Source organism: Tyto alba, unplaced genomic scaffold (genome assembly GCF_018691265.1).
Source record: "Tyto alba isolate M040663 unplaced genomic scaffold, T.alba_DEE_v4.0 Super-Scaffold_2, whole genome shotgun sequence".
NCBI classification, from domain to species: Eukaryota; Metazoa; Chordata; class Aves; order Strigiformes; family Tytonidae; genus Tyto; species Tyto alba.
The window spans coordinates 4894156-4917403 of record NW_024881282.1 but is presented as its reverse complement, the minus strand read 5'-3'; the positions used below and the strand labels follow the sequence as shown (position 1 = coordinate 4917403).

Here is a 23248-nt window from a genome sequence, read left to right as displayed (position 1 = left end):
GGGGTATTTCTGAAAGGGGCTTGTTTAGTCATGCTGGAAATTGATCTCTTCTCCAATTCAGAAAATGCCTTTTTTGCATTTTGCAAGCTTTCCCCAGTCAACCCACAAGCACATCCTAAGGGATTGTTTCTGCAAATAAGTTCATATGTCTCACCCTCAGCCAGTCCTGGTTGCTCTTATTGAGCTGGCTGGGAGGAGCGCCAAACCAGAGGGGTGTAGTGACAGGCACGTGTCCAAAGGGCAATAGAATAAATCCACCCGTCAATTTTATACCCACTTAGCCACTATTCCTCCTCACCAGATAACAGCATTTGGTCCTTTCCAACCTGGACTGGATTCACTTACATTCAGTTCACTGAGACTTTGTTGGCATTTAAAAAAGAAAAAGCTTTATAAGCATTGATATATATATATATATATATATATATATGTAAAATAGCAACAAAACCAGCATACAGCTCAGAAATACATAAATTGAGGTTTATATATTGACATTACATATCATGGCATCCAGCTTAAATCCTATAGAGGGGTGGATACTAATTTCAATATGGGAGTGGTCTCATTCAGTGTGACTTCACCTGGTTTCTGCTTAGCTTCCTTAAATGTGATAAAAGCAGTCAAACCAGAATAAAAGCATCACACAGCCTTCATGACTGTGAACTAAATTGTTCAAAACAGGTTTAGCCAAACATATGCAGTCCTGTGTGTAGCCAAGACTTCAGTCTGTCAGTCTCAAGGTAACAAGCTCTGCATATGGAGGATGTCGCTCCTCCCAGCTGTCCACAGCTCCTCGGAAAAAAACACACAGAGTGTATAGAGATGAGGTGGAAGATACTGTTGGTATACACACCTTCTGCAGTGTTTGTGTAGAGGGGCAAGAAGGATGCCCTTGCAGGAATGCTTTTAGAAATGTGACAACGCTGACGTTACATTGTCAGTGTGAGTTTTCACTGTTAAAGATTCTTGCCCAGTTGTTAGGATTGTGAGGAGTTATTTATAGGTTCTTGGCTTCGGCATCAGTGTACTGCAGGTTCCCTTTTTCCTTCCATCTCGGAACGGTAGCTCCCTCCTTCCTCACCACAGCAATTTCCAACCTCTTTGTAAAGCATCCCCCCAAAAAAACGTGGGGATCCTTTAACAAGTTACTTCACAAAAAGAATGGGCAAGATGAAGACAGCTGAGCTGTTGTTTCTCTTCTTGGCTAGACTTCTCAGGAAGTTATTTTTCTTGACATAAAGATGACATTATTGTTACTGAATCCAAAAAACCCAAACTGATTTAGTGACCTTTTGTGTCAGCTCTTGCGATTTTTTTTTGTGTTACATGCCAACTAGTTGTTTCCTGGCAGGATGCAGAAAAATATACCTTGGGAGACCTTTTTTTTTTTCCAAAAAGCACTGAAATCCAAACTGCTACCCTTGTAATATTTGAAGGGCCCAGCATGGTTTCCAAGCACTCCAGATTCCCATGAGGTGACCATTATATTGGGATAAAGTATTGCCAGAGGCACAGATATAAAAAGGGAACAGCTACCTGTGGTCGGGTTGCAACATAGAAATTGTCTTACTGAAATGAGAGGGCTGAGCGAAAAGAAAATTGAGTGACTTGGACACAGAGATTCAGGCGGTCCAGCAGATGAGTCATGAGATCAGGGAATCCAGAAATTTGTAAGACAATTTTCTTCACCGCTTTGATGTTCAACCAGTGCAAAAAAAATAAGCCCACAACTTTTGTTGGACATATATTCTCCTTTGTAGAAGATGAGAGGAATATTATTAATTTCCCTACATGGGTGGATGTTGCCAGGTTTAGATGACTTATGTTTCTGCTTTGCTATGGGAAATAGAGCTCTGGAGTTCAAAGCTTTCAGCACTGAAATCCTTCTTGTTGGCAATTCAAGCTCTCAGGAGGCCGTTCTTCCATCTCAATCATATAACAGCAAAATGCATGCATTCATTCCTCACAGCTCTGAAATTTCACAAAATAGAAGGAAATTGAGGGTGAAAGAGGAAATGACACGAAGCAAAATGGCAACAAGAAAATAATAATACAGAAAGCCCACATTGCCGATGGAAAGCTCGTAAACAGTGTTCTCTGATCTGGTTCTAGCCTGAGTTTGCAGAGTCTGCTGAGACAATAGCTTTGGCAGGTGTGACTCACTTCCCATTCACCTCAATAAATGATTAACAGTGAAAACTCACACTGACAGTGTAATGTCAGCATTGTTTATACCTTCACAGCAGTTCATCCTAGCAGAAAAATCCAGCAAATGCTCTTCCTTCATGTGATTGTATTTCATAATAGTTCAAAACAAAGATGATTTCTTGTACAAGTAACCAGTAGTCCTCAGGTTACCCTCTGCTTCCCTGTCTTGACCGGAGAATAAACATTCATAAGTGAATGGTCAGAGGAAATTAGAAAATTATTCTGTAACTGTAGAGATATCAGCTGGCCAGAGAAGGACTTGGAAAGGTCAGTTCTTCAAGAATCACTACTCTTCATGGGACTCTACTTTTTAAGGCTAAAGGGCTTTTTTTTTGACTGGAGATACTTCCTTCATGCAAAGTAGGATTTGTGTATTTTAAGGATTGTAAGGAAACAAGGTGTTGCCTCCACTTTCATGATGTTTTAATTAGCTGATATTTGCAGCTTGCTGGAAAATACCGAGGGAATATGCTCCTGCCAGATGAAAACCAGCAATTCATAAAGATTGGAGAATCAGTCATGAGGTGTCAACATATATTTCTACATCTATCTTTAGCCTCTTGGACTAGTCAAGCACCTGGTCTAAGTAGATTTTTTTGTCTCTCTTCTCAGTGGAAAGAAACTCGTACCCTTAAGGTGGCTCATTCTCTACCAGTGCAGGTGTCCAAAGTAGGATGAACTATGTTCTGGCAGTGCTGATCTCCTCCTGGAGATGATAGCCTTAAGGACGAGGTCCCCACCCCAGCTAACACTGTTCACAATGGTTCTTCACTTTCTGAGCAGCAGCCTTTTCCCCACAATTTTGATCCCTTCTTCCAGTTCCATGTCGTCTCCCATGAGTTCAGAGCGGATAATTTCATGGAACCCTAGAATGCTTTGGGTTGGAAGGGGCCTTAAACATCATCTAGTTCCACCCCCCTGCCCCGGGCAGGGCCCCCTTCCCCCAGCCCAGGGTGCTCCCAGCCCCGTCCAACCTGCCCTTGAACCCTTCCAGGGAGGGGGCAGCCACAGCTGCTCTGGGCACCCTGTGCCAGCTCTTCACCACCCTTGTAACAAAAAAATTCTTCCTTATATCTAATTGAAATCTACCCTCTTTCAGTTCAAAACCATTATCCCCTGTGCTGCCAGTACCTTTCACTAAAGTACCTTCTGGGTAGATGTTCTTGTCTCTCTCCATTGAAGGAGAGAGAACTCTCTTTAGATGATCAGCTTAGACAAGACATTAGGAGGGATAAAACCTACCCCAGGAATTTCACCCTTCCCCGGTCTTTGGCTTCTCTGATAAAGGTAGGCTGTACAAATACAGGACAGGTAGATCAACAGATGCAATATTGGTAGCAGCTGTTTGGTCAGGGTATTTATCATAGCTATTAGGAACCGTTTGATACTTCCAATTCATTTGCCACAGAGCACAGCAAAGCTTTCAGATGTTAATGAATTTCAATATATCCTTGCAAATTAAAGTGTTACCACTTTCTAATTATCATCTGCTAATAATGATCCTCTTCTACAAGCAATCTAAAGAAAAATTAAAACTCCAGCTTGTCAGAGCATTTGTTTTCATCTGAGTACTCACCAGTGGTTCTCCTTGGGAAAATGTTGTGGCAGAGAAATTACCAAGGAGCCTCCAATTAAGAGAGATTGCAGTGACAAGTCTGACACAATAGGAAGAAGGTTTCAGAAGGGACGGGGGGGGGATGGGGGACAGGGGAGCATCTCATTCATTTAGCACCACAAAAACAATGCAAAATGAAGTAATTAATTTGGGGACAGATTGCTTCCTTCGCTGTGTCCTGCTGAATGTGTAAACAAAATCTCAGTTGTTCACTAAGTGTTCATGAGTTCAACAGAATTGAAAGAAGACACTCAACCCTCCACAATCTCTTAACATTTTTATTGTCAAATAATAATGTAAGGGCCATTTCAGGGAAGACCAGAGGCTGACTGAACAAAATACCTTGTCTCTTACCATGGCCAGAAAAGACACATAGGGAAAAGAGCAATAGCAGAGTGTCCTTTCCTTGCTAACACTCCACATTTTAGTCATAGACATTTGAGGCACTTTCTGAAGAGGTTGCACATGGACCTGTGCTTACATGCCACCATCAATTTGTTTAGAAAACTCCCTGAATACTTAAGAATTTTTTTCCAGAGATCCTGTGCTAATAATTTCCACAAATTTTTTTAGCCATGGCATGAAAAAGTTTGGTCTTCTTGAGGACAGACCACTGTTTTATGTTCTTTTCTCTGCGCCTTTCCTAATCCATTCCTGTCTTCTAGCTCCCTCCTTGACCACTGCTGAGCACAAAGCTGATGTCTGCAGAAAACCTTTCACAGGAATTCTGAAATATTTTTCCTGTGAGCTATTTTACAGCTTGTCATTGCATATGGGCAGTTAGGCTTACTCTTGCCCCTGTGAATTCCTCTGTACTTATTGACATTGATTTTCATCTGCCATTTTATCACTCAGTCATTCAGCATCCAGCCAGACAAGAAAACTCCAAATTTGGATTCCTTTAGCACCTATTCTTTTACTTAAAAGTTTTTCCCCTCCTTTTTTTTATCTAAGTAGAGCTACATGTGCAATGCAATCACTTTTAGTGGTTCGTTTTCTGAACAAACCCGCCGTGTCCCAGTAGCTATTTGCAGCGTAACGTTGTGCTGTCACCTTCTCACGCTGCAAGGTCCTGACATTTCAAGCAAATGTCATCGCATCACAGCTTGCTATCAGCACAACTCACTAGTGTGATGCACGTGGTGCTGCAGGCCCTTGTTTTTTATGGGATCTCTGACTATCCAAGAGGAGCCTGTATGATTTCATAACGTATGTATTTCATATCTCAGAGCTTAAAGTTTGGATCTGCTACTCTACCTGCATAGCGGCAGCAGATGTTTTCTCTCAGTAACTGTGAGATTGAACTTCAAGTTGTATGCTGAAAATCTTTAATTCCCTTATGTTCCTATGGAAACATGAGAGGAGCCTTCTGCCAAACCAAGCCAAGGCCTTTGGCTTTATATGCGTAACATGTGAATTACCCATTTCTGTGCCCATTTTCAGGAGCCAGCTCCCAGCACTGGGACTGTGCCATTATCAGAAAGGAAACCAGAAAGGTCCAATCTAACCTCTACAGTCTGCTGCAAAGAAACTGTGAGATGCTTCTTTCCCTCTCTGCAGAAGTCATCCATCCAAAGACACTTGTCTGTAGGAGAGCAGGGCTCCTCTCCATAATTAGATTTGATTTCAAGAGAATCAGCTAAAGTCAGGAAGGGATTGGAGCAGTTGCCATGTGAGGAGCATGTGCAAATGGGAATTTAGGGCTTTGACAGACTGCAAACTCTGTTACCCTGCAGAACATCCTAGGAAATGCAAGGCAATTTAGATTGCTTAGCCTCCATGAAAGAGGGATAAGTAGAGAAGTGCTCTGTGATAAGAACACATGCACATGCCATTGCCCCGGAGCAGGATGATAAGTGGTGACTTTGCTATCCCACTTTAACTTACTCGGGTGTGCAAGCTCTTTGTCTAAGCTGGAATGCAAAATAAAGTTGTGCTTTATCAACTGATCAGAGCTGGATTGAGAGCCAAAGTACGTACAGGTTATTATTACTGTAACTGGTTAATCAGGCCAGCCATCAGACCTCAGCATTGAACACTGTGAGCAACTGTCAGCATACACTGCTGATAAGTTCAATCCAATACATATGGAACTAGCTAAGAGAGAAAAGTCTGCCTCATTTAAAATCACATTATCCAGCCTGACACCCTTCACTGGCTTTTGGCCTGTCACACTGACTAATGGACAGGCGCCCTGAAAAAATACTTGTTGTGAACCTAGGAATGGATAAGAGCATCTTGTGTTTGACAAAAGCCAATTAAGATCAACTAAACCTTCTATCATCCCTCTTCCAAGAAAGCATGTCTACCATATCACTTAAAGAGCTCAGCTGTATTCCTGGTTGTCAAGCAAACACCAACAAATATTCAAGAGCTTGCCATTTGGTGGGCAAAATAATTAGAGGAGCAGTAGCCTTCAAGAGCAGATGCCAGTGACAGGTGACATGTGCCAATACCCTGGATGACTCATTGAACAGGGCACCAACTGGGGCACAGCGCTGACAGATCTCACAGCAGGTAAAGACAACTTCCTGAGAGCCACCAATGCCAGTGAGATATCGATGCTTACACTGCCAGATCCCTCTGCAAGCTTTTGACAAAGTGCTAAAATACAACTGATGTGTTTATATTGTAGAGCGAGAATAAATGGCCATCACTGCTGTGGCTTCTCCTGTAGCATTCAGATGTGCAACAGGTACCTGCCGCTCCTCTTTGAGGTTCTTGTTTCATAGTCCTGCAAAGATCAGTCCTATCTTGACATAAATTAAACACAGGTATTGGAATGTAGGACTAGAAGCAATCTTTTGGGTCATTTAGTCCTGTCATCCATTATCTCAGCAATCCTGTCATATAATACCCATCCAAAATTAATGAACTTCATCTTAAAAGCAGCAAGTAATTTTTTTTCCTTACTCCCCCGGAGGCTATTCTGAGACCTCACTGCTCTGATGGTCAGATACCCAATCCAGGTCAAAATTGTGCCCTTCAGACAAGGACACGCTGCGAAGAACTAAGGCAAATGCTGTTTTCACCTTCCAGAAAAAAATACCCAGCTCCCTTTCAACTCAGTGATCTGAAACATCAGTTCCCCGACTCCTAATTGACTTTGGATCAACAGGTTGCAACTGTGTCTGAATCCCTTCCTTTACCTCAGCTCAGTGGAGAAGTTTGTTCTTTCTCTCCAACAATGACTTAGTCATGAGGTTTTCTTGCCATTCTTTCCAAGCTAGATCATCTTCTGTGGATTTCTGTATGACCAAATACAATAGGTTTTTCCACGTATCATCCAACCTCTGTGGCTTCCAGTCCATGCAATAGTTACAGTGCTGGCTGAAGGCCATGATTTTAATTGCCAAAGCAATCAGGGGATTAGTCCCTGCTACATGAAAGTCTAAAATTTTTGATCTGTGAACTGCTGCATCTGTACTTCACAGCATAGCTCACAGTGGATGAAGACTGAGGGTAAATGTTTCAAACAAGGGGATCTGGCTGTAAAACAGCGTTTTGGAGAAACACAAGATCTGATCGCTTCTCAGAAACATTCTCAAAGCTTTCTATCTGAAACAGATTTTCCATCATTTCTGTCACCATGATGACAGCCAAAAAAACATGATAGTGAGGATTCATCTCACCAACTTTATCTGTCTACAGTATAAATGTTTCCTTAGGAGATATTTTCTGTAGGCTCTTTTTATAGTAAATGGGGAGGAAAAGGTGTTTCTAGAAGGATTCATATCATCTCTTATTGATATCTGCTTCAGGGTGATATGAATTGCACCCTAAAAGTAGGTATTTCTCCCTACTGATTGGAAAAGCTCCAGGTACTTGCTTGGATGCACAATGCAGATTTCTGCTTTTTGCCAAGTGATTGCTACCCTGCTAGTGAAAGAAACCAAACAGAAAGATCCTAATATGCATATATTCCAAGCAGAATTTTCACTTGCATGGAAAATGGTGTTACAGGATTCTGCATTTTTTTACTGTTTCTTTACATTCTTTTAGTGTCTTTAAGACACTCAAATTTTATGCTGAGTGGCATTCTGCCACCGTAGGGTAGATGAGATGGATGACTCTATTAGTATCTGTGGAGTTATTTTTAATTTATACTAGCATAAAAGAGAGGTGAATGGGGCCCTTAACTTCTTATTCCTGCCTTAGTCATGGACTTTCTCTGTGACCTTGTGAAAATTGCTTTATCTATTATTTTCCCGATACGTAAAATTAGGATGATCACACTCACAGACCACTATGAGGTCTAATTAGTAAGTGTAAAGCACCATGAAATCCTCTGATGGAAGATGCAGAGTATAGCTAGCTTGGGATAAAGAGGATTAAAGGAGGCTGTGCTAACATAACAAATACTTGAGAAATGATGCTTAGGGGGGAAGTAAAATGGCACGCAACTGCAGGTGAGGAAATGAGAATCAGCAGTCTGTAACTGTTGTCGGCCGACCTCAAATCCACTGACAGGAGTATGTCTACAAAGGAGGTTTGGACAATGGAGTAAGTCACCTAGCAGAGTTCAAAACCAGGTGAAATACCCTAGATTAGTAGGATTATCACAGGAAAAACCTTTCTACATTTTTTCATCTGAAATGTGATTGACCTGATGGATCTTTTTCAGCTTTATTTATCACTATTTCTGAAAGATTCACCAGTGTAATATTTCCATGTGCATGGCTTCATATTCATACCAGGAGCAATAACACCATGTTTCTGATCATGCAAGACATGAAGTTATTAGAAAACCTTTCCCTCTCAGTGGTTTACCAAATGCCATGCCCTTTTCCAGAAGCGAGCAGGAGTTTCTAAGTTGCATCATGTGTGTGGTGGGTTGAACGTGGCTGGATGCCAGGTGCCCACCAATGCCGCTCTATCACTCCCCTCCTCAACTGGACATGGGAGATAAAATATAATGAAAGGCTTGTGAGTGGAGATAAGGACAGGGAGAGATCACTCACCAATTACCATCATGGGCAAAACAGACTCGACTTGGGGAAAAAAATAATTTCATTTATTACCCATCAAATCAGAGTAGGATAATGAGAAATAAAACCAAGTCTTAAAAAACACCTTCCTCCACACCTCCCTTCTTCTCGGGCTTAACTTTACTCCCAATTTTCTCAGCCTCCTCCCCATGAGCAGCACAGGGAGATGGGGAATGTGGGCTGTGATCAACACATCACACATTGTGTCTGCCACTCCTTCCTCCTCAGGGAGAGGACTCTTCACACTCTTCCCCTGCTCCATTGAGGGGTCCCTCCCACAGCAGACAGTCCTCCACAAAATTCTCCAACTTGAGTCCTTCCCATGGGCTGCAGCTCTTCACGAACTGCTCCAGTGTGGGTCCCCCATGGGGTTGCAGGTCCTTCCAGGAGCCTGCTCCAGCGTGGGCTTCCCACGGGGTTCCAGCCTCCTTTGGGCACAGCTGCCTGCTCTGGTGTGGGGTCCCATGGGCTGCAGGTGGAATCTGCTCCCCCATGGACCTCCCTGGGCTGCAGGGCACAGCCTGCCTCACCATGGGCTGCCCCACGGGCTGCAGGGGAATCTCTGCTCTGGCACCTGGAGCACCTCCTGCCCCTCCTTCTTCACTGACCTTGGTGGCTGCAGAGTGGTTGCTCTCACATATTTTCACTCTTTTCTTCTGCTGCAATTGCTCTCCCACAAGTTTTTTTCCCCCTTCCTTTAATCTGTTATCCCAGAGATGCTCCCACTGTCACTGATGGGCTCAGCCTTGGCCAACGATGGGTCCATCTTGGAGCCGGCTGGCGTTGGCTCTGTCAGACATGGGAGAAGCTTCTGGCAGCTTCTCACAGAAGCCACCCCTGCAGCCCCCCTGCTACCAAAACCTTGCCACACAAACCCAATACAATGTGCCAGCTGGAAGTGCCTTCTGTGGAATGGTGCCAGTTCAAAGCTCCTCATAGCCAAGACTCCCGCATGTCCAACTCTCATCTCGTCCCTTTTGAATGCCATAAAATATATTTCTCCCAAACAAAGCAGTGGTCTTACTCTTTCATAAGTATCAAACCAGACACTGTTTTCTATTAATCTGATAATTGTCAGGTTGCTGTTACTTTCTGACTGTCTTGCTTTTTTCCTCCTCAGGCATCACCGTGGATAAGTTTGGGCTGATTTACTTTGTAGATGGCACTATGATCAGGCGCATTGATCAGAATGGGATCATCTCAACTGTGTTGGGTTCCAATGACTTGACATCTGCTCGACCCCTCAGCTGTGACTCTGTCATGGACATTTCTCAGGTAAGATGATGTTTTCATTGGGCTTCTACAGAGTAGAAGCCTATGCCTTGAGCCTATCTGCATGTCTGTGTGCCTCCCCAGGTTTGACAAAGAGTTAAGGGCTCAAGAACAATTATATCTCTATGTATTTTGTGCTATGAAAATGACTGGGTCAAAAAGAAAGATCCTATAAAGACTGGAGGAAAGACCTAACTGACCTAACTCGGAAATCTCAGGGGAGAGAGATTTTAAAGATGTCCCAGCCACAGAATAGACTTCTTTCAGAGCTCCTAATCAGCTGGGAGACACAGATTCCTGGGAAGTCAGGTTTTGTTAGGCTCATTTCTCAATAAACTAGTTGCTTTAAACTAAAAAGACCAGGCAGCCGTACTCATTTAAGTAGGGCTATATGCCATGCTCTTTTATAACAACTTAGCTAACCATGGGTTTTCGTCTTTGCTTCCCCCCATCCTAATTTAGTCCAGCACAATTTTAGACCCGAATCAAATTAACATCTGGAAAATACTGATTGGAGGCTGTGGTGCCAAAATTAGCAACAGCAGGAAAACAAGACTCTTGAATTGCATCAGATTGCAAATTGGTTGCAGCTACCATCATGCTGGGCATTTAAGTCCTGCAGCTTAAAGGTGGAGAAACAAAAAAAAAAAAAAAAAAAAAAGGGGGGGGGTAGTAAAAGAAATCTCAGTTTGATGATTGCTTTACTTCTGGATGGTGCAGAAGAGAAATCTGTTGCAGCTCAGTACTTGATTTTGTGGGGCACTGTCCAACCTGTGCCAGTTTAGAGATAGTGTCCTTTGAAACCTTTGTGACACTTATTGTTTGTCTGGCTACAGGAATGTTGCCCTCTCCTATGAAAATATAGATCATAGCTGGAGGGCTAAGTACTGTTATTCAGCCACAATAGATGTCAATGGGGTTTCCTTTTTGTAACTACCTAAATAATTTCTGTGCTCCCATATGGAATCGGTTCTTGTTTTTCTCTCTAATTTGAAAAGATTATTCTTGCTTCTTTGCAACTGGTTCCCACTGTCTTCAATTTATGAACAAGCTGAAATTATGAGTTTAAAAGCTCTCACGCTTTCTATAGAAGCAAATTTTGCTGGTTAAAGGCCACCTTGTATTATGTTTCTCATCTTACAGGCTTAGTTTTTTTCTTTATCTGAATTTCAGAGGCAGTTACCACAAGACCATTGCGGATTTGGGCTTTAAAAATAATTTTCTCGCAGGTTACATGGCTTGTATTTAAACTGATGTTATATTTGAAACGTATCAGCTGAAGAGTCTTTCCCTTCATAAAGTGACAGGAGCCATTTTTAGATTAACCTGTACTGTGATGAACAGATTAACTGGTACTGTTCTGGACAGACACACCAGTGACAAGTTTAATTTAAACAAAACAAAAAAAAAAAAAAAACAAAAAACAAAAAACAAAAAAAAAAAAAAAAAAAAAAAAAAAAAAAAAAAAAAAACAACCCAAACCAGGCAAAGAAAACCCAGCTTTGGAAGTAGCTTTTCATCATTTACAGTGCCTAGAAGGGTCTTTTCTGTCAGGTCCCTGAGGCTCCCTGGGACATGAGGACATGAAATATTTAGCTGCCAATGTTGACAAGGATTGCTTTTTAAGAAATTGAAAATTCCCTTGTCAGTTCAGAATAAACTCTGTTCTTGATGCTAACTCAAGGCTGCAGAGCTTAAAGACCACTGGAAGGGATGAAGGCATGCATTATTAAAGAGAAAACCACAGGCTATAATGTTTTACTACAGGAAGGGTTAAAATAGGCCATAAGCTGAGAAAAGGAAAGAAATTTTGCAGAGAGTGAACCCGAGTAGACAGAACTCAGCACACTGCTTAGCCATGAAAATGAGCTTCACAAGCCCAGCAGTTAGAAGGCACGATGAACTAAATACCTTGCATCTGATGCTCTTTAAAAAAAAAAAAAAAAAAAAAAAAAAAGTTGAAAAGGAATTTAAATTTGAATAAAAGCATGAAAAATGAAGCATGTCTGTGGCAGAGAAATTCAACTACAGGCTTTAAAATTATGAATCTCCTGTGTGCTTCTAGATATTAGATGGTCTTTTCTTGTTCTTGGTTTTAAATAAAATCACAGTGAGAGATGATTTGCTGGGCTTGAGCCAGCTGCCATCTACTCCTCCTTCCAATAAGGTTGTCACCTTACAGATGCAAAATACCCCCCCCCAAACTTAGTCACCTCAGACAAATGAGAAGCCGCATCAACTGAGATGGATGGTGGGAGAGGGAAGTTTGAAACAAAGAAATGGGGAGATCCTGGAAATGGAAAGCCTTGAGTGTGCCCAGATCCCAGAGCTCTCTGTCAGAGCACATCGTGCTGTTGGGTCCAGAGAAAGACCCCACGGGTGCAGGGAGAATGGCACAAAGTGGCCAGCTTCTCAGGTAACTGCTACATATCGAGTCCATCTGCTCCAACTTAGAGTTGCGTGGCTGACTGAAAGGGACTGTACAACCAGAATAGCTATCATTTCTAACTAGTTGAAAATCTGTTTAAAAGTCTGGCTGGAGGTGACCAAGAACATTCTTCACAGTTGTTCATTTCCAATCACCCGTCATACCTCTCCTATTGAGAAGATGCACCATTAGGAAAATATTTAAGCATTGGTTGGTTCCCATCAGCACAATGTTTTTTTTTTTTTCCTATATAAACCTGAAGTAAAATAAAATAATAAAAAAAATGCACACCTTACAGTTCTTTATTAAAAAATGTTAAATTATTTGGCAAATGTTTCTTTGGTTTGGCAGCTAAAAGAGTAGGCTCACTTGAAAGGACAGTGTATTGCAGAAGCAGAGCTAGAAGTAGAGACCTTCTAGTGTTCACTCACTTGTGGTGTTACCAGTCAGTTTTTCATTTCATTTCTGTATTTGAATTATCAGTCTAGAACTGTGATGTGTCACTATTACTTGAATCCATTTTTCAATTATGCTAAACAAAATATGGAAAGCACTGTGGAGACAAAAGTATTTTATTCCGTGGATTGAAATTGTCTAAATTTCTTGTGAATTGCTATTTTGCGTTTTTGCAGTATCAGGCAGAAAATCAGTGGATATAACTTAGACATACACACATGCTGACACAGCTGCCAGTTTTATGTCTATCCGTCCTTGTCATATATCCAGAGGAGCTCGGCCACTTGTCTGGAAAATCCTTTAGTAAAAGGATCATTGTTTTGTTTGAGTGATTTCATAGGACCTCACACAACAAAATTCCCGGTTCCGGATCTCTGTTATCAGGTCCAGGTTCCATCAATTCAAAACAGCATGGGATTGTTTGGCAAGGAGAAACCCCCCTTGAATCTCTGGATCTTCTGGTTTACTTGTGCATTCCCTGGGCACTGATTCCCATTCCCACAGCCTCTGACACCTCACACCAAGGTGGAGAAGCAGAGAGAAGCCATGGTGCAGAGAAAGAGCTGAAGAAGGTCTACCTCTGCCCATCGCTCTGCTCCCACCACTGTTGCAATGCAGAATGTGGGTGTCCACGTGTCTACTTCATGTGACTGGGAGCTCAGCCCCCTCATTCACACCAGCGTTGTGTCCCCTATGGCCACCATACCAAGCAGTAATATTTAGTTGTGTTTCTTTTACCCTTTCTCCTTTGATCCATGTTGAAACATCCTCATTGCAATTGATTTATAGCAATCATGCAGTGAAAAAAGGTCTTTCTATAAAAATTTCCTTGTGTTGTTTTGCCATTAAGGTTCGTCTAGAGTGGCCCACGGATCTGGCAGTGAATCCGATGGATAATTCGCTCTACGTCCTCGACAATAACGTTGTGTTACAGATATCTGAGAACCATCAAGTGCGCATCGTGGCGGGGAGGCCCATGCATTGCCAGGTGCCGGGCATGGATCACTTTCTCCTTAGCAAGGTGGCAATCCACGCCACGCTGGAGTCTGCTACTGCCCTGGCCGTCTCACATAACGGGGTCCTGTACATTGCTGAGACCGATGAGAAGAAGATCAACCGCATCAGGCAGGTCACCACCAATGGAGAGATTTCTCTCGTTGCGGGTGCACCAAGCAGCTGTGACTGCAAGAACGATGCTAACTGTGACTGCTTCTCAGGGGACGATGGCTATGCCAAGGATGCCAAACTCAACGCGCCATCCTCCCTTGCGGTGTGTGCAGACGGGGAGCTGTATGTTGCTGATCTTGGAAATATCCGAATCCGCTTTATTCGGAAAAACAAACCATTCCTCAACACGCAAAATCTGTATGAGTTATCTTCACCCGTAGACCAGGAACTCTACTTGTTTGACACCAGTGGTAAGCACCTTTACACTCAGAGCCTTACCACTGGAGATTATCTTTATAATTTTACTTATTCCGGAGATGGAGATATAACCCTGATCACTGACAATAATGGCAACTTAGTCAATATCCGAAGAGATTCCACAGGGATGCCCCTCTGGCTAGTGGTTCCTGATGGCCAAGTCTACTGGGTGACAATTGGTACCAACAGCGCACTCAAGAGTGTAACAACACAGGGGCATGAAGTGGCCATGATGACCTACCACGGCAACTCTGGTCTCCTTGCCACTAAAAGCAATGAAAATGGTTGGACAACATTTTATGAGTAAGTATATTATGAATATTGTGCTGCTGACTTCATTCTGTGTTCTCTGAAACATACGAGGTTGATAGAACTTGATTCCCTGGACAGAATTATTGTCCAAATAAAATGACCAGAACAGAGAAAATTAGATCACACACAAACACTAACTGCTGGAAGTAAGTACATTAAAGTTTGTCTCCCCCTACCAAGTCAGGAGTCAGACAGAGGTTCTGCTGAGTTTTTCTAAATCAGTTAAGTAATTTGGACACCTGGTTCTCCTTAACTGTAGTTGGGACTGAGGATTTAGTTTGCAGGTCAGAGATTTTTTCCTGTCTTTGTAAGCCTTGGAATTGTGAAAGTCCCATCAGATCCTCTTTTTTTCGCAGCTTTTCACCTATTTCCTATGCTGCAGTGTCTTTTTTGAGCTTGTTTGTAATGGCTGATGTAGAATGACAACTGACAATGACTAATGACAGCTTGCTTAGAAAACGATTCTGTAATTAATAGACTGCTCAGTTTCTATTGTTGTAATTGGCCTCACTAAGCAGTAAAAATAGTCTCAGGACTGTTCAAGACCAGCCCTAAAAATTTTTGAGCAGGGAGAAGACAGGATGCATTGAAAACCCAGAGATGGCAGTGACTTGAAGATTTGTATTTCTTTTTGTATTACTGTTAGCAATTCCCTGCATATAAATACAATGAAGATAACACAGTTCTGATATCAAATTGGAGAAAGATAACTGAATGAAGGACATCTAGAAGCATGATCTGCAAATTCATTCCGCTGTTGCGAACCTTTTCTCCTCCCTCTTCTTTAGTTTTATTTTTATTTTTCAAGTCTAGCCTCTTTGAAATGCTCCTTTTAGTGCATAATTTCCCATATGGTTTGAATGGTTACATGGAATTGTTCAGCTACCATAATAATAGACCCATTGTAAGAGTCCAATTTGGCTAGAATAGACAGTTCCCAAGATTACAAAGAAAAAACTGTAAAAAAAAAGGTGACTTAGGGAAGGAAAGCTGGCTAAACCCACATATTCCTGTGTTAGACATGCAGTTGCTTTGGTTCTTTCTTTAAAATGTTCCAGGCCCAGTTTCAAATTTCTTTGCTTAATACTTGCTATTACAGCTCCTGCCTCCAAAAGAACTGATGGAGACATTGTGATGAATCTTTTGAAAGGTTATTTGCATTCCATCAATGTTCTGCTTGCAATTACTATAGCAATATTCCACAGTGAATCAAAGTTAATACCCTTCCATCTCTTACATTGAATTTTCTTGAGGGAGGCTTTAGGGAGGAAAGATAGGGTGCTTTTCTCGATAGGAGTCGAAGCCCCCTATATTGTCAGGACCATTGTGCTAAATCAAGGAGGTATTTTCTTTTTGCAAAGAACCCAGTAGTTCCTGTGCTTGAAAACAGATGTAGCCATGGACAGTGAAGCAAACTAAACATTACAGCTAATAATGGTCAGATTTATACCTCAAACATAATCTTTCATTTAAAAGTGTGACTGAAAATATAAAGGAGATAAAATGAGACAGAAGCTAAATTCCAACTTACTCTCTGGATATATTTAGTACAGTGATCCATTATTTCTTGCTATCCAACAAAATAGAGCATTTGTGAAAGTCATAATTCTGGTCCTTTTATACACTTCAGAAGAGTCATAAGAAAGCTTTTTAGAGCTAAATGGAAGATGGTATTCTCCAGTGGTTAGTCTATGGAAATCTTGACTAGAGCAAGTCAGCACTATATGATAGCACAGCATCACTGAAAATAGAATTGGGTATGTGTCTTCAGAGATATTTCATCCAAACCTGCAATCAGTTATCTCTATTTAACTGTTACTGGCAGATTCTGATGCAACTTTATAGAACTAAAGGGTAAAAGTCTATATCTGAATTAGTTAGCTCAGCCTCTCTTTATAGGCAACAGAGAAAAACAGGCGCTTTCAAGGTGAGTTTCCTATGAGTTATGTCAGGTATCTGCCTTAGGATGAGAAAAGACAAGTTGTATTCTGGAAGTTTCTTTCTGTAAAGGTAGTCCGGAGTGATTAGCTCAGATACAGATGTTTACATTGCAGATGTCTACAATTTGGTCAAATGGATCCTGTCGAAGTCATCTAAGTCACTGATCAATATTGCTAGTGATAACAATGTATTTACCTATATTATCATTGATAGAAAGCTTTTTTATATGCTCAGTCTAGATCTTCCTTGCTTGAATTTCAGACGATCACCTTTCATCCTACCCTACTCAACCCAACATGACCTAACCCTCCCCTACCCTATCCTACCCTATCCTACCCATTTCAATCCTAACCTGTCCACTAGGGACTTGGAAAGCAGATTGTCTGCTCTTCTTTCAAGCTGTGAAAAGTACATATCACATAGCTCAAGAACTTACTCTGTTATACCTCTCAAAAGGTAATCAGCAATAGGGAATCATCCAGTAGAGTTGTTTTGGGTGAATTGGCAGGGCTTGATTCTACCTAGGTCTTCCATGAATGATTTTGGAAAAAATATAAAATCAGAAACAATAAAATGAAATTAGTAAATAAGGGTGAGATACTTAGATTGCTTGATAAAGTAGGCTTTGTTTAAACAAAATACATTCTTACACAGCCTAATGCCAGGGTACACATGTAAACAGGCTGCATCTAAAGAACTGGGCTGAGCATTGACTCTCAGAGGTTGTATCAAGCAAAGCATCAAGTTATTCAGTGTGATCCTCAGCATAATTCCATGGCAAATCTGTCTAACTTGTTGCCTGGAAGGACAAACAAAATGAATATATTACCTCATCCCACTCTACTTGTAGTGGGTAGTAAGAAGCTGATTTTATCCCTGTACAGCATTGATGAGACTAATCCTGTCAGTTCTGATGTTTGCAGTTTATGAAGGACAGTGAAAATTGAAGGCTGTGCAGAAAACCACTAGAAAAATGCATTTGTGGGGAGAAAATGCTTTATGCTGGAGAACTAAGAAGACTTGATCTATTGATCTGTTTATTTTAACATGAAGAAGACTGGCAAGTGTCTAGATCACAGCATGTCAGCACAAAACTATCACCTATGGAGGGACTCCTGATCTACCAGCGAAAGGCTTGAGAAGGGCAAGGGGCTGGAAAGCAAAACTAGAGACATTCAAGTTGACAGGAAGGCGTGATCTTTTTAAAGCTGAGATTACCTAACCGATAGAGTGACCAACCATGAGAAGCAGCATACCCTTCATTTCTTGTAATCTTAGATCATGACTCTGGATGCCTTTCTTAAGATCTGTTCTTACCAGACAGATTTGCATGAGTCGAACACAAACTGCAGGGATGAGTGCAGGCATGGCAGGATGGAATCTAAGTCCTTTGATATCCAAGAAGCCAAAGAAGATGGTGAAAACCCAATCAGTGTTCAGTACCTTCAGGTTATTGGTTTCTGTATCAGAACATCAGGAAATTTACACTGGGGAGGTTTAAGTGATTTAGAGAAACCCTGGGTCATGAGCAGCTGGAAGGTACTCTGAGTAGTTTCAGTCCCGGTTGAGAGGAAAGGTGAAGCTCCTATTTCTGTTTTGCTCATGGCCAACAAAGTAAATGCATCAAATGTGACTCTGAGGAAAAGCTTCATGTTTTTCACAGCACATAATAGTTGTTTATGGGCTAGGGCAGGCTAGACACCACTGTTTAAAAAGTTAAGAGTAAACATAAATTCAGCTGGCAAGTTTGCACTGCACCAGTGGCCCCATGAAGAACATCCTTATAAGATTTACCTTTACCTGACTGTCTGCAGGGGACCATAAACTGGACACCCAACAGGAAAGAGCAATGGTGTTGCAAGAGTGTCAAGACTACGTCTGTATATGTCCAGCATCTCTAGTTCTTCAGTTGTTGCTCTTAGCAGGGCATTTCTCAGCCTTTATCAAAACGCTGTAGAGAGCTGTGACATATGGGCACATTGATGTGACTCTGGAGAGCAGAGAAGGAGGTGGTCTGTGTTTACACAGTACTGGAGGTCTATCTCCAGGGCACACCAGGAAATCCAGGTCCTCACGCAGTTCGAACTGGGCTGGCACTTTGGCTTTTCATTTCTGAAGGGGAAGGAGACAGGCAGTGTCTTCAGGCAGTGGCAGACATGCTGACAGCACTTACAGCTCTTTCTTTCACACATCCTACACCAAAGCCTGCTGTAACAACCTTGCTTTTTTGGGTTTAGTGCTGAGTAAGGTTCAGTATATAATGGTGTGCAGTTTCCCTTTCCTTTGAGAGTGAAACTTAGCTCCCTGCAGTAATTAGCCTGTCCCCAAAGGCCTACCTAGGACTTCTTTGAGGGCTTTAGCATTGCATAGACTTTCTCTGCTTCTGCAGAGGGCTTGACATTCACTGTCAATTAATGCAATTCAGCTCAGCTTGTCCAGTAACTGGATTAAAGACTTACTTGCCTTCCCATTGAACCTGTGACAGTGATAATCAGCACCAAAGGAAGTTGATCTGGAAACTCTGCCAGAGGAACAGCTTCTTGTTGTTCAACTTCTCAAGTCAAAGACAAAGGATGCTGTGTAACAACTTGCTTCTTTGTTGTTGCTGCTTTTTCACTTGACCTGAAAAAATTGCTACCAGCCTTTACAAAGTTTCTTAGCAGTTGCTGTTTATCTACTTCAGAATCCGGAAAGTCTCATTAATGTATTTGTTTAAATCAAGAATACAGCAATTATCTTGATTAGCTCATTGAGATGGTATCACTGTACGTTAATTCAATTTCCCTCAGAGCCAAAGTCAAATCTTCCATGCATTATTTAGCCCAGATGAGGCTCTTTTGCTTAGGTCCTTTGTGTGCTCAATTAGTTTCAAAGGTCACCTCCTCCCATACAGAATGAAATACTTGCACATCACTGCAGCCAAGCCCAGAAATCCAAAACCTTTTCATGGACTGCCCAAGAAATGGCTCACAGTTTCCTGGAGGGCAAAGGGTCTCGTGAAGCCAGATCTTCAGATGGGCAGTAAGGGGAGCTGTGACCCATAATGTGGGATGCTGTTTCACAGAGAACCAAACTGCCAAAACTCACACACTGTAATAGGTAGAAGGTGGGAGCCAGCTGGACTGAGCATGCAGCAGGACCTTGGATGGCTTCTCAGCGACCCCCAGGAGTCATCAGAGGTCCCACCTCAGCACCAGCAGTGTTTGGTGCCCCAGCCAATGCCCTGGTCTGGGCAACTGGGGTACCAGAACTGGGTATCGTGGTCAGCATCTACCCCACAGTGAGATGCAGACTCAGTCTGCCTTGTAGTTGGTATAAAGGCTTTGCAATTTTTTCTCTTAGTCAAAACCAGAGATAAGTAACACTTACTACTTTCAGAGGAGAAGCCACCTCTTGACACAGAGAAAAGCTAGCTTACTGTATTAATAACATCCCTTTATCACCTGATGATATCTCGGGTCATATACTGAGTTTTATGGGATTTGGTGATGTCCTTGGTTTAGAGTAGTTCAAGTGTGGGTCTCTTTCTGATTCTGCAGCAGACTGGAGTATAAGAAACACCTTTGGCTTTTGCTCTCCCTCCTCTTTTAGCAAGATTTCTTTGCTCCAGATTTTCTTCATGATAAAATAATAAGATTCTCATCATTGATCCTCTGAAGAAGTTACAGTGAAGCTCTGGTAAGTGCCATGATAAAGTAATACTTCTCCAGTACTCTCACTAAGTTGTGAGGTCATATTCTGAGCCACTAGCCTAGCCTGAAATGAATGCCTGATGTCAGAGTTTAGTTGAGAACCAAGGGAATTATGAGTATCATAAAAGCTAGAGAAAGAGATATCTTCCTCTTCTCGTTTGGGCAGTTAGAAAATTCTGCAGACAGTGGCTGCAACCTGGCCCTGTGTCATTAGGGAGAGGACTTGCCTTCATACATATTTGAGAAGTATTGGTTTGTCTGTTATAGATTTATTTTTAATGTTGTGTTTAATGTTGTTTAAAAAATTGTGAAGAGGCAAGCTTGTTCAGAGGCAGCGGGTGCATGTCTGTATAATTGCATGCAAAATATAGTTTGAAAAGTACATTAGGACACTTTGGCACTAAATGCAATATTATTATAGTGAATTTTTTCCCATCTGTTTGACTTGTAGTTTTAAAAGGCTGATGAAATGTGAAAAAGCTAAAATGAGGAAACCCAGAGACTCGGGCAAGGAATTGATTTCTGAATAGACAGTACTTAGGATGGTCTCTTTAGTTCCCAAGGCCCAGGTCTCTACACAATGGTAATGTGATAAATGAAAGCTCTGAATGTTTACAAGCTAACAATTAGGCCTCATAAGCGCCAAATACCATTTTAATTCTGTGCATTGAACCTTAGCTAAATACATTTCCAATTGGGAATGGATGGCAACAGCTTCCTTTGCTGGCCTAATAATTGTCACTGTAATTGTAAGTGCTGAGTCTTTGCAGCAGGTTTGTATGGGAGGCAGCAGCTGTGTTAGCAGGTGATGAATTCATTGCTCGGCGTGGCTGCTGTGTGCGCTCCTGTGTTTCAGTATGTCTTTAATTCTGGTGCTTTAAGAGCATTTGGAGAACACAGAAGTCTTAGGCTGTGATGAAAACTGGCCCACCCCTAAATCCCGAGACTGGAAATAGGCCTAGGCAGCTTAGCTGCAAAATGAGGTGACTAGGAGAGATTTATCTTCCTGCAAATACCAGGGCACACATGCAGCTATCTAAGAGCCAGTCGCTTGGCCTTCCTCTCCAAGCTGAGGATGTGCCCTGTAAGTGCCTTTTTAGGGCTGAAAGCAGAAGTAGAAGGAACCGCCTCATTTAACTCATTATGCACATTATCTGTTTGGGATCTGCAATCCTTCAAGTTGATGCATCCTGGGAGACTGTGGGTATGTGATAGATGATCAGGTATGTGCTGTGTGATCTAAATTAAGGGAAAAGGGGAAAATGCTCCAGTCCTGAGCAAAACAGAAAAGAGAAAAGGAGCTGCTTGCCAAGAGGAAAACGCTGTGTGTGTCCATGCTAACTGGCTTCCCACACCTCCTTTTGCATTGCCACCAGAGTGCTAAGAGTTTTTGTCTGGACATAAATGTTTCACACTTCATCTGCCGCCAATTAAAAATAATAATAAAAATGGTAGCAGCCTAATTGTACTACTTTCTTGCACTTCTCCCTTTGTAAGGCATGACCTCCTTGCCAATAGGTGAGCTGTCACCCCCAAGGCGAGTGCTGGGAAGGTCCCTGCCTCGCTCCTGGGCAGAGGTGCAGCAGCTCTTGCAAGTGCAGAAAACACAGATGGCCCAGGTCACTTCTGACAGGGGCTAATGGGGTGAGTGAGGAGGTGCCAAATGTCTAATGTACACATGAGATATCTTAAACCAATTCCAGCACAGCATTCCAGACTGTCCTGGCCCAAAATGAGCCTTGCTTCTCAGGACCCAAAGTCTCAAATGGAAGTCCTTGCTCTTGGTGAAGTTCTCCCCTGTAGTGTGAGTTTTCTGCAGCTGTAAAAATGGAGCTGTGTAAATTATATGTATTGTACTTACTCATTTTGACTTGAAAAGAAAAAACGTGTGCACAGACATCTAGGCACCATCATACTCTTTCGTGCTCCTTTCTCATGTTGTTCTAACTCATTTTGCACGTGCAGAGGTTACTGGCATATTTGTGCATTTGCACATTTGCAAATATTGCATATTTACCCAGCAGATTGCTGGCGAACCATTTGTGAGGGTGCTGGGAGCTGGATGTTCCAGAACAGAGTTTAAGGAGCTGGGTGTCTGGGGCTGTTAAACTGGGTAACCACAAGTTTTTGAGGCTTTCTTTGGAGCATGTGATTAGGTCTTGCATGGAGTATGTGTTTTGTGCTGACTCTCAACATGGTGCTGAGTGTCATTCAACTAGGATAAACAATGCGACTCACCGGACATTGAATCAGCACTTAAAGGAATTAGCAGCCACGTTCATCACATGAAAAAGCTCTCTGCCCCCATCCTGGCTTTGGCTCTCCTTTTTCTCTAATCCGCAGACCTGCTTCCTTTCACACTCACACCTGTATTACACCAAAGTCACTCCTTAAACTTCAGTGCAGCATGTCTAGACTTGTGCTTTTTAGGTGAATCGGGCTCAGTTTTAGGAGCAGATCATTTTTAAAAATGTAAATAGTGCAATGTAAATACATCTTTTACAGTTGCTAATACTACTAAGTCATAGGTTTTAAATTCAGATCCATCTTCCTTAAATTTCAGAGCATTTGGGATCTGAGTCTACCCTTATGGTTTAGACTGGTTTATATATAGGACTACTGATGTTGAGATAAAAAGAATTTGAGGTGTTACACAACACACTTTTAGCAATAACAATGTTTTCTCTGCTCAAGGTAGAGACTAAATCATGTCCCTTGTGTCCTGTCTCAGCAGATGGGGTAAAGATATTGCATGTGACATTTTCAGTTTAAGATTCATACTGTTCTAGGAGGAGATGTGCAGATGACTGTGCAGAAAGCACAGTCAAAACACATACCATCCCAGTGCAAACAGGACAGCCACAAACATGGAGCAAAGTGTTTGGTACCGAGAGCACTTTAGTTCTGGCTC

The 23248-nt window shown here is 42.0% G+C and overlaps 1 protein-coding gene across 13 annotated transcripts in view; it reads left to right on the top strand.

Moving 5' to 3' along the window:
* TENM4 (teneurin transmembrane protein 4) overlaps positions 1–23248 on the top strand; it is a 1435480-nt gene that overhangs the window by 1372612 nt on the left and 39620 nt on the right. For all 13 annotated transcript variants that reach the window (XR_004406800.2, XM_032990906.2, XM_032990916.2 and 10 more), the window contains 2 exons: positions 9932–10086; positions 13818–14695. Coding sequence is in view for 12 of the 13 variants with exons in the window: in XM_032990906.2 (XP_032846797.1) it covers positions 9932–10086; positions 13818–14695 (1033 nt within the window). In the remaining variant the exon portion in view is untranslated. The remainder of the gene's footprint in view (positions 1–9931; positions 10087–13817; positions 14696–23248) is intronic.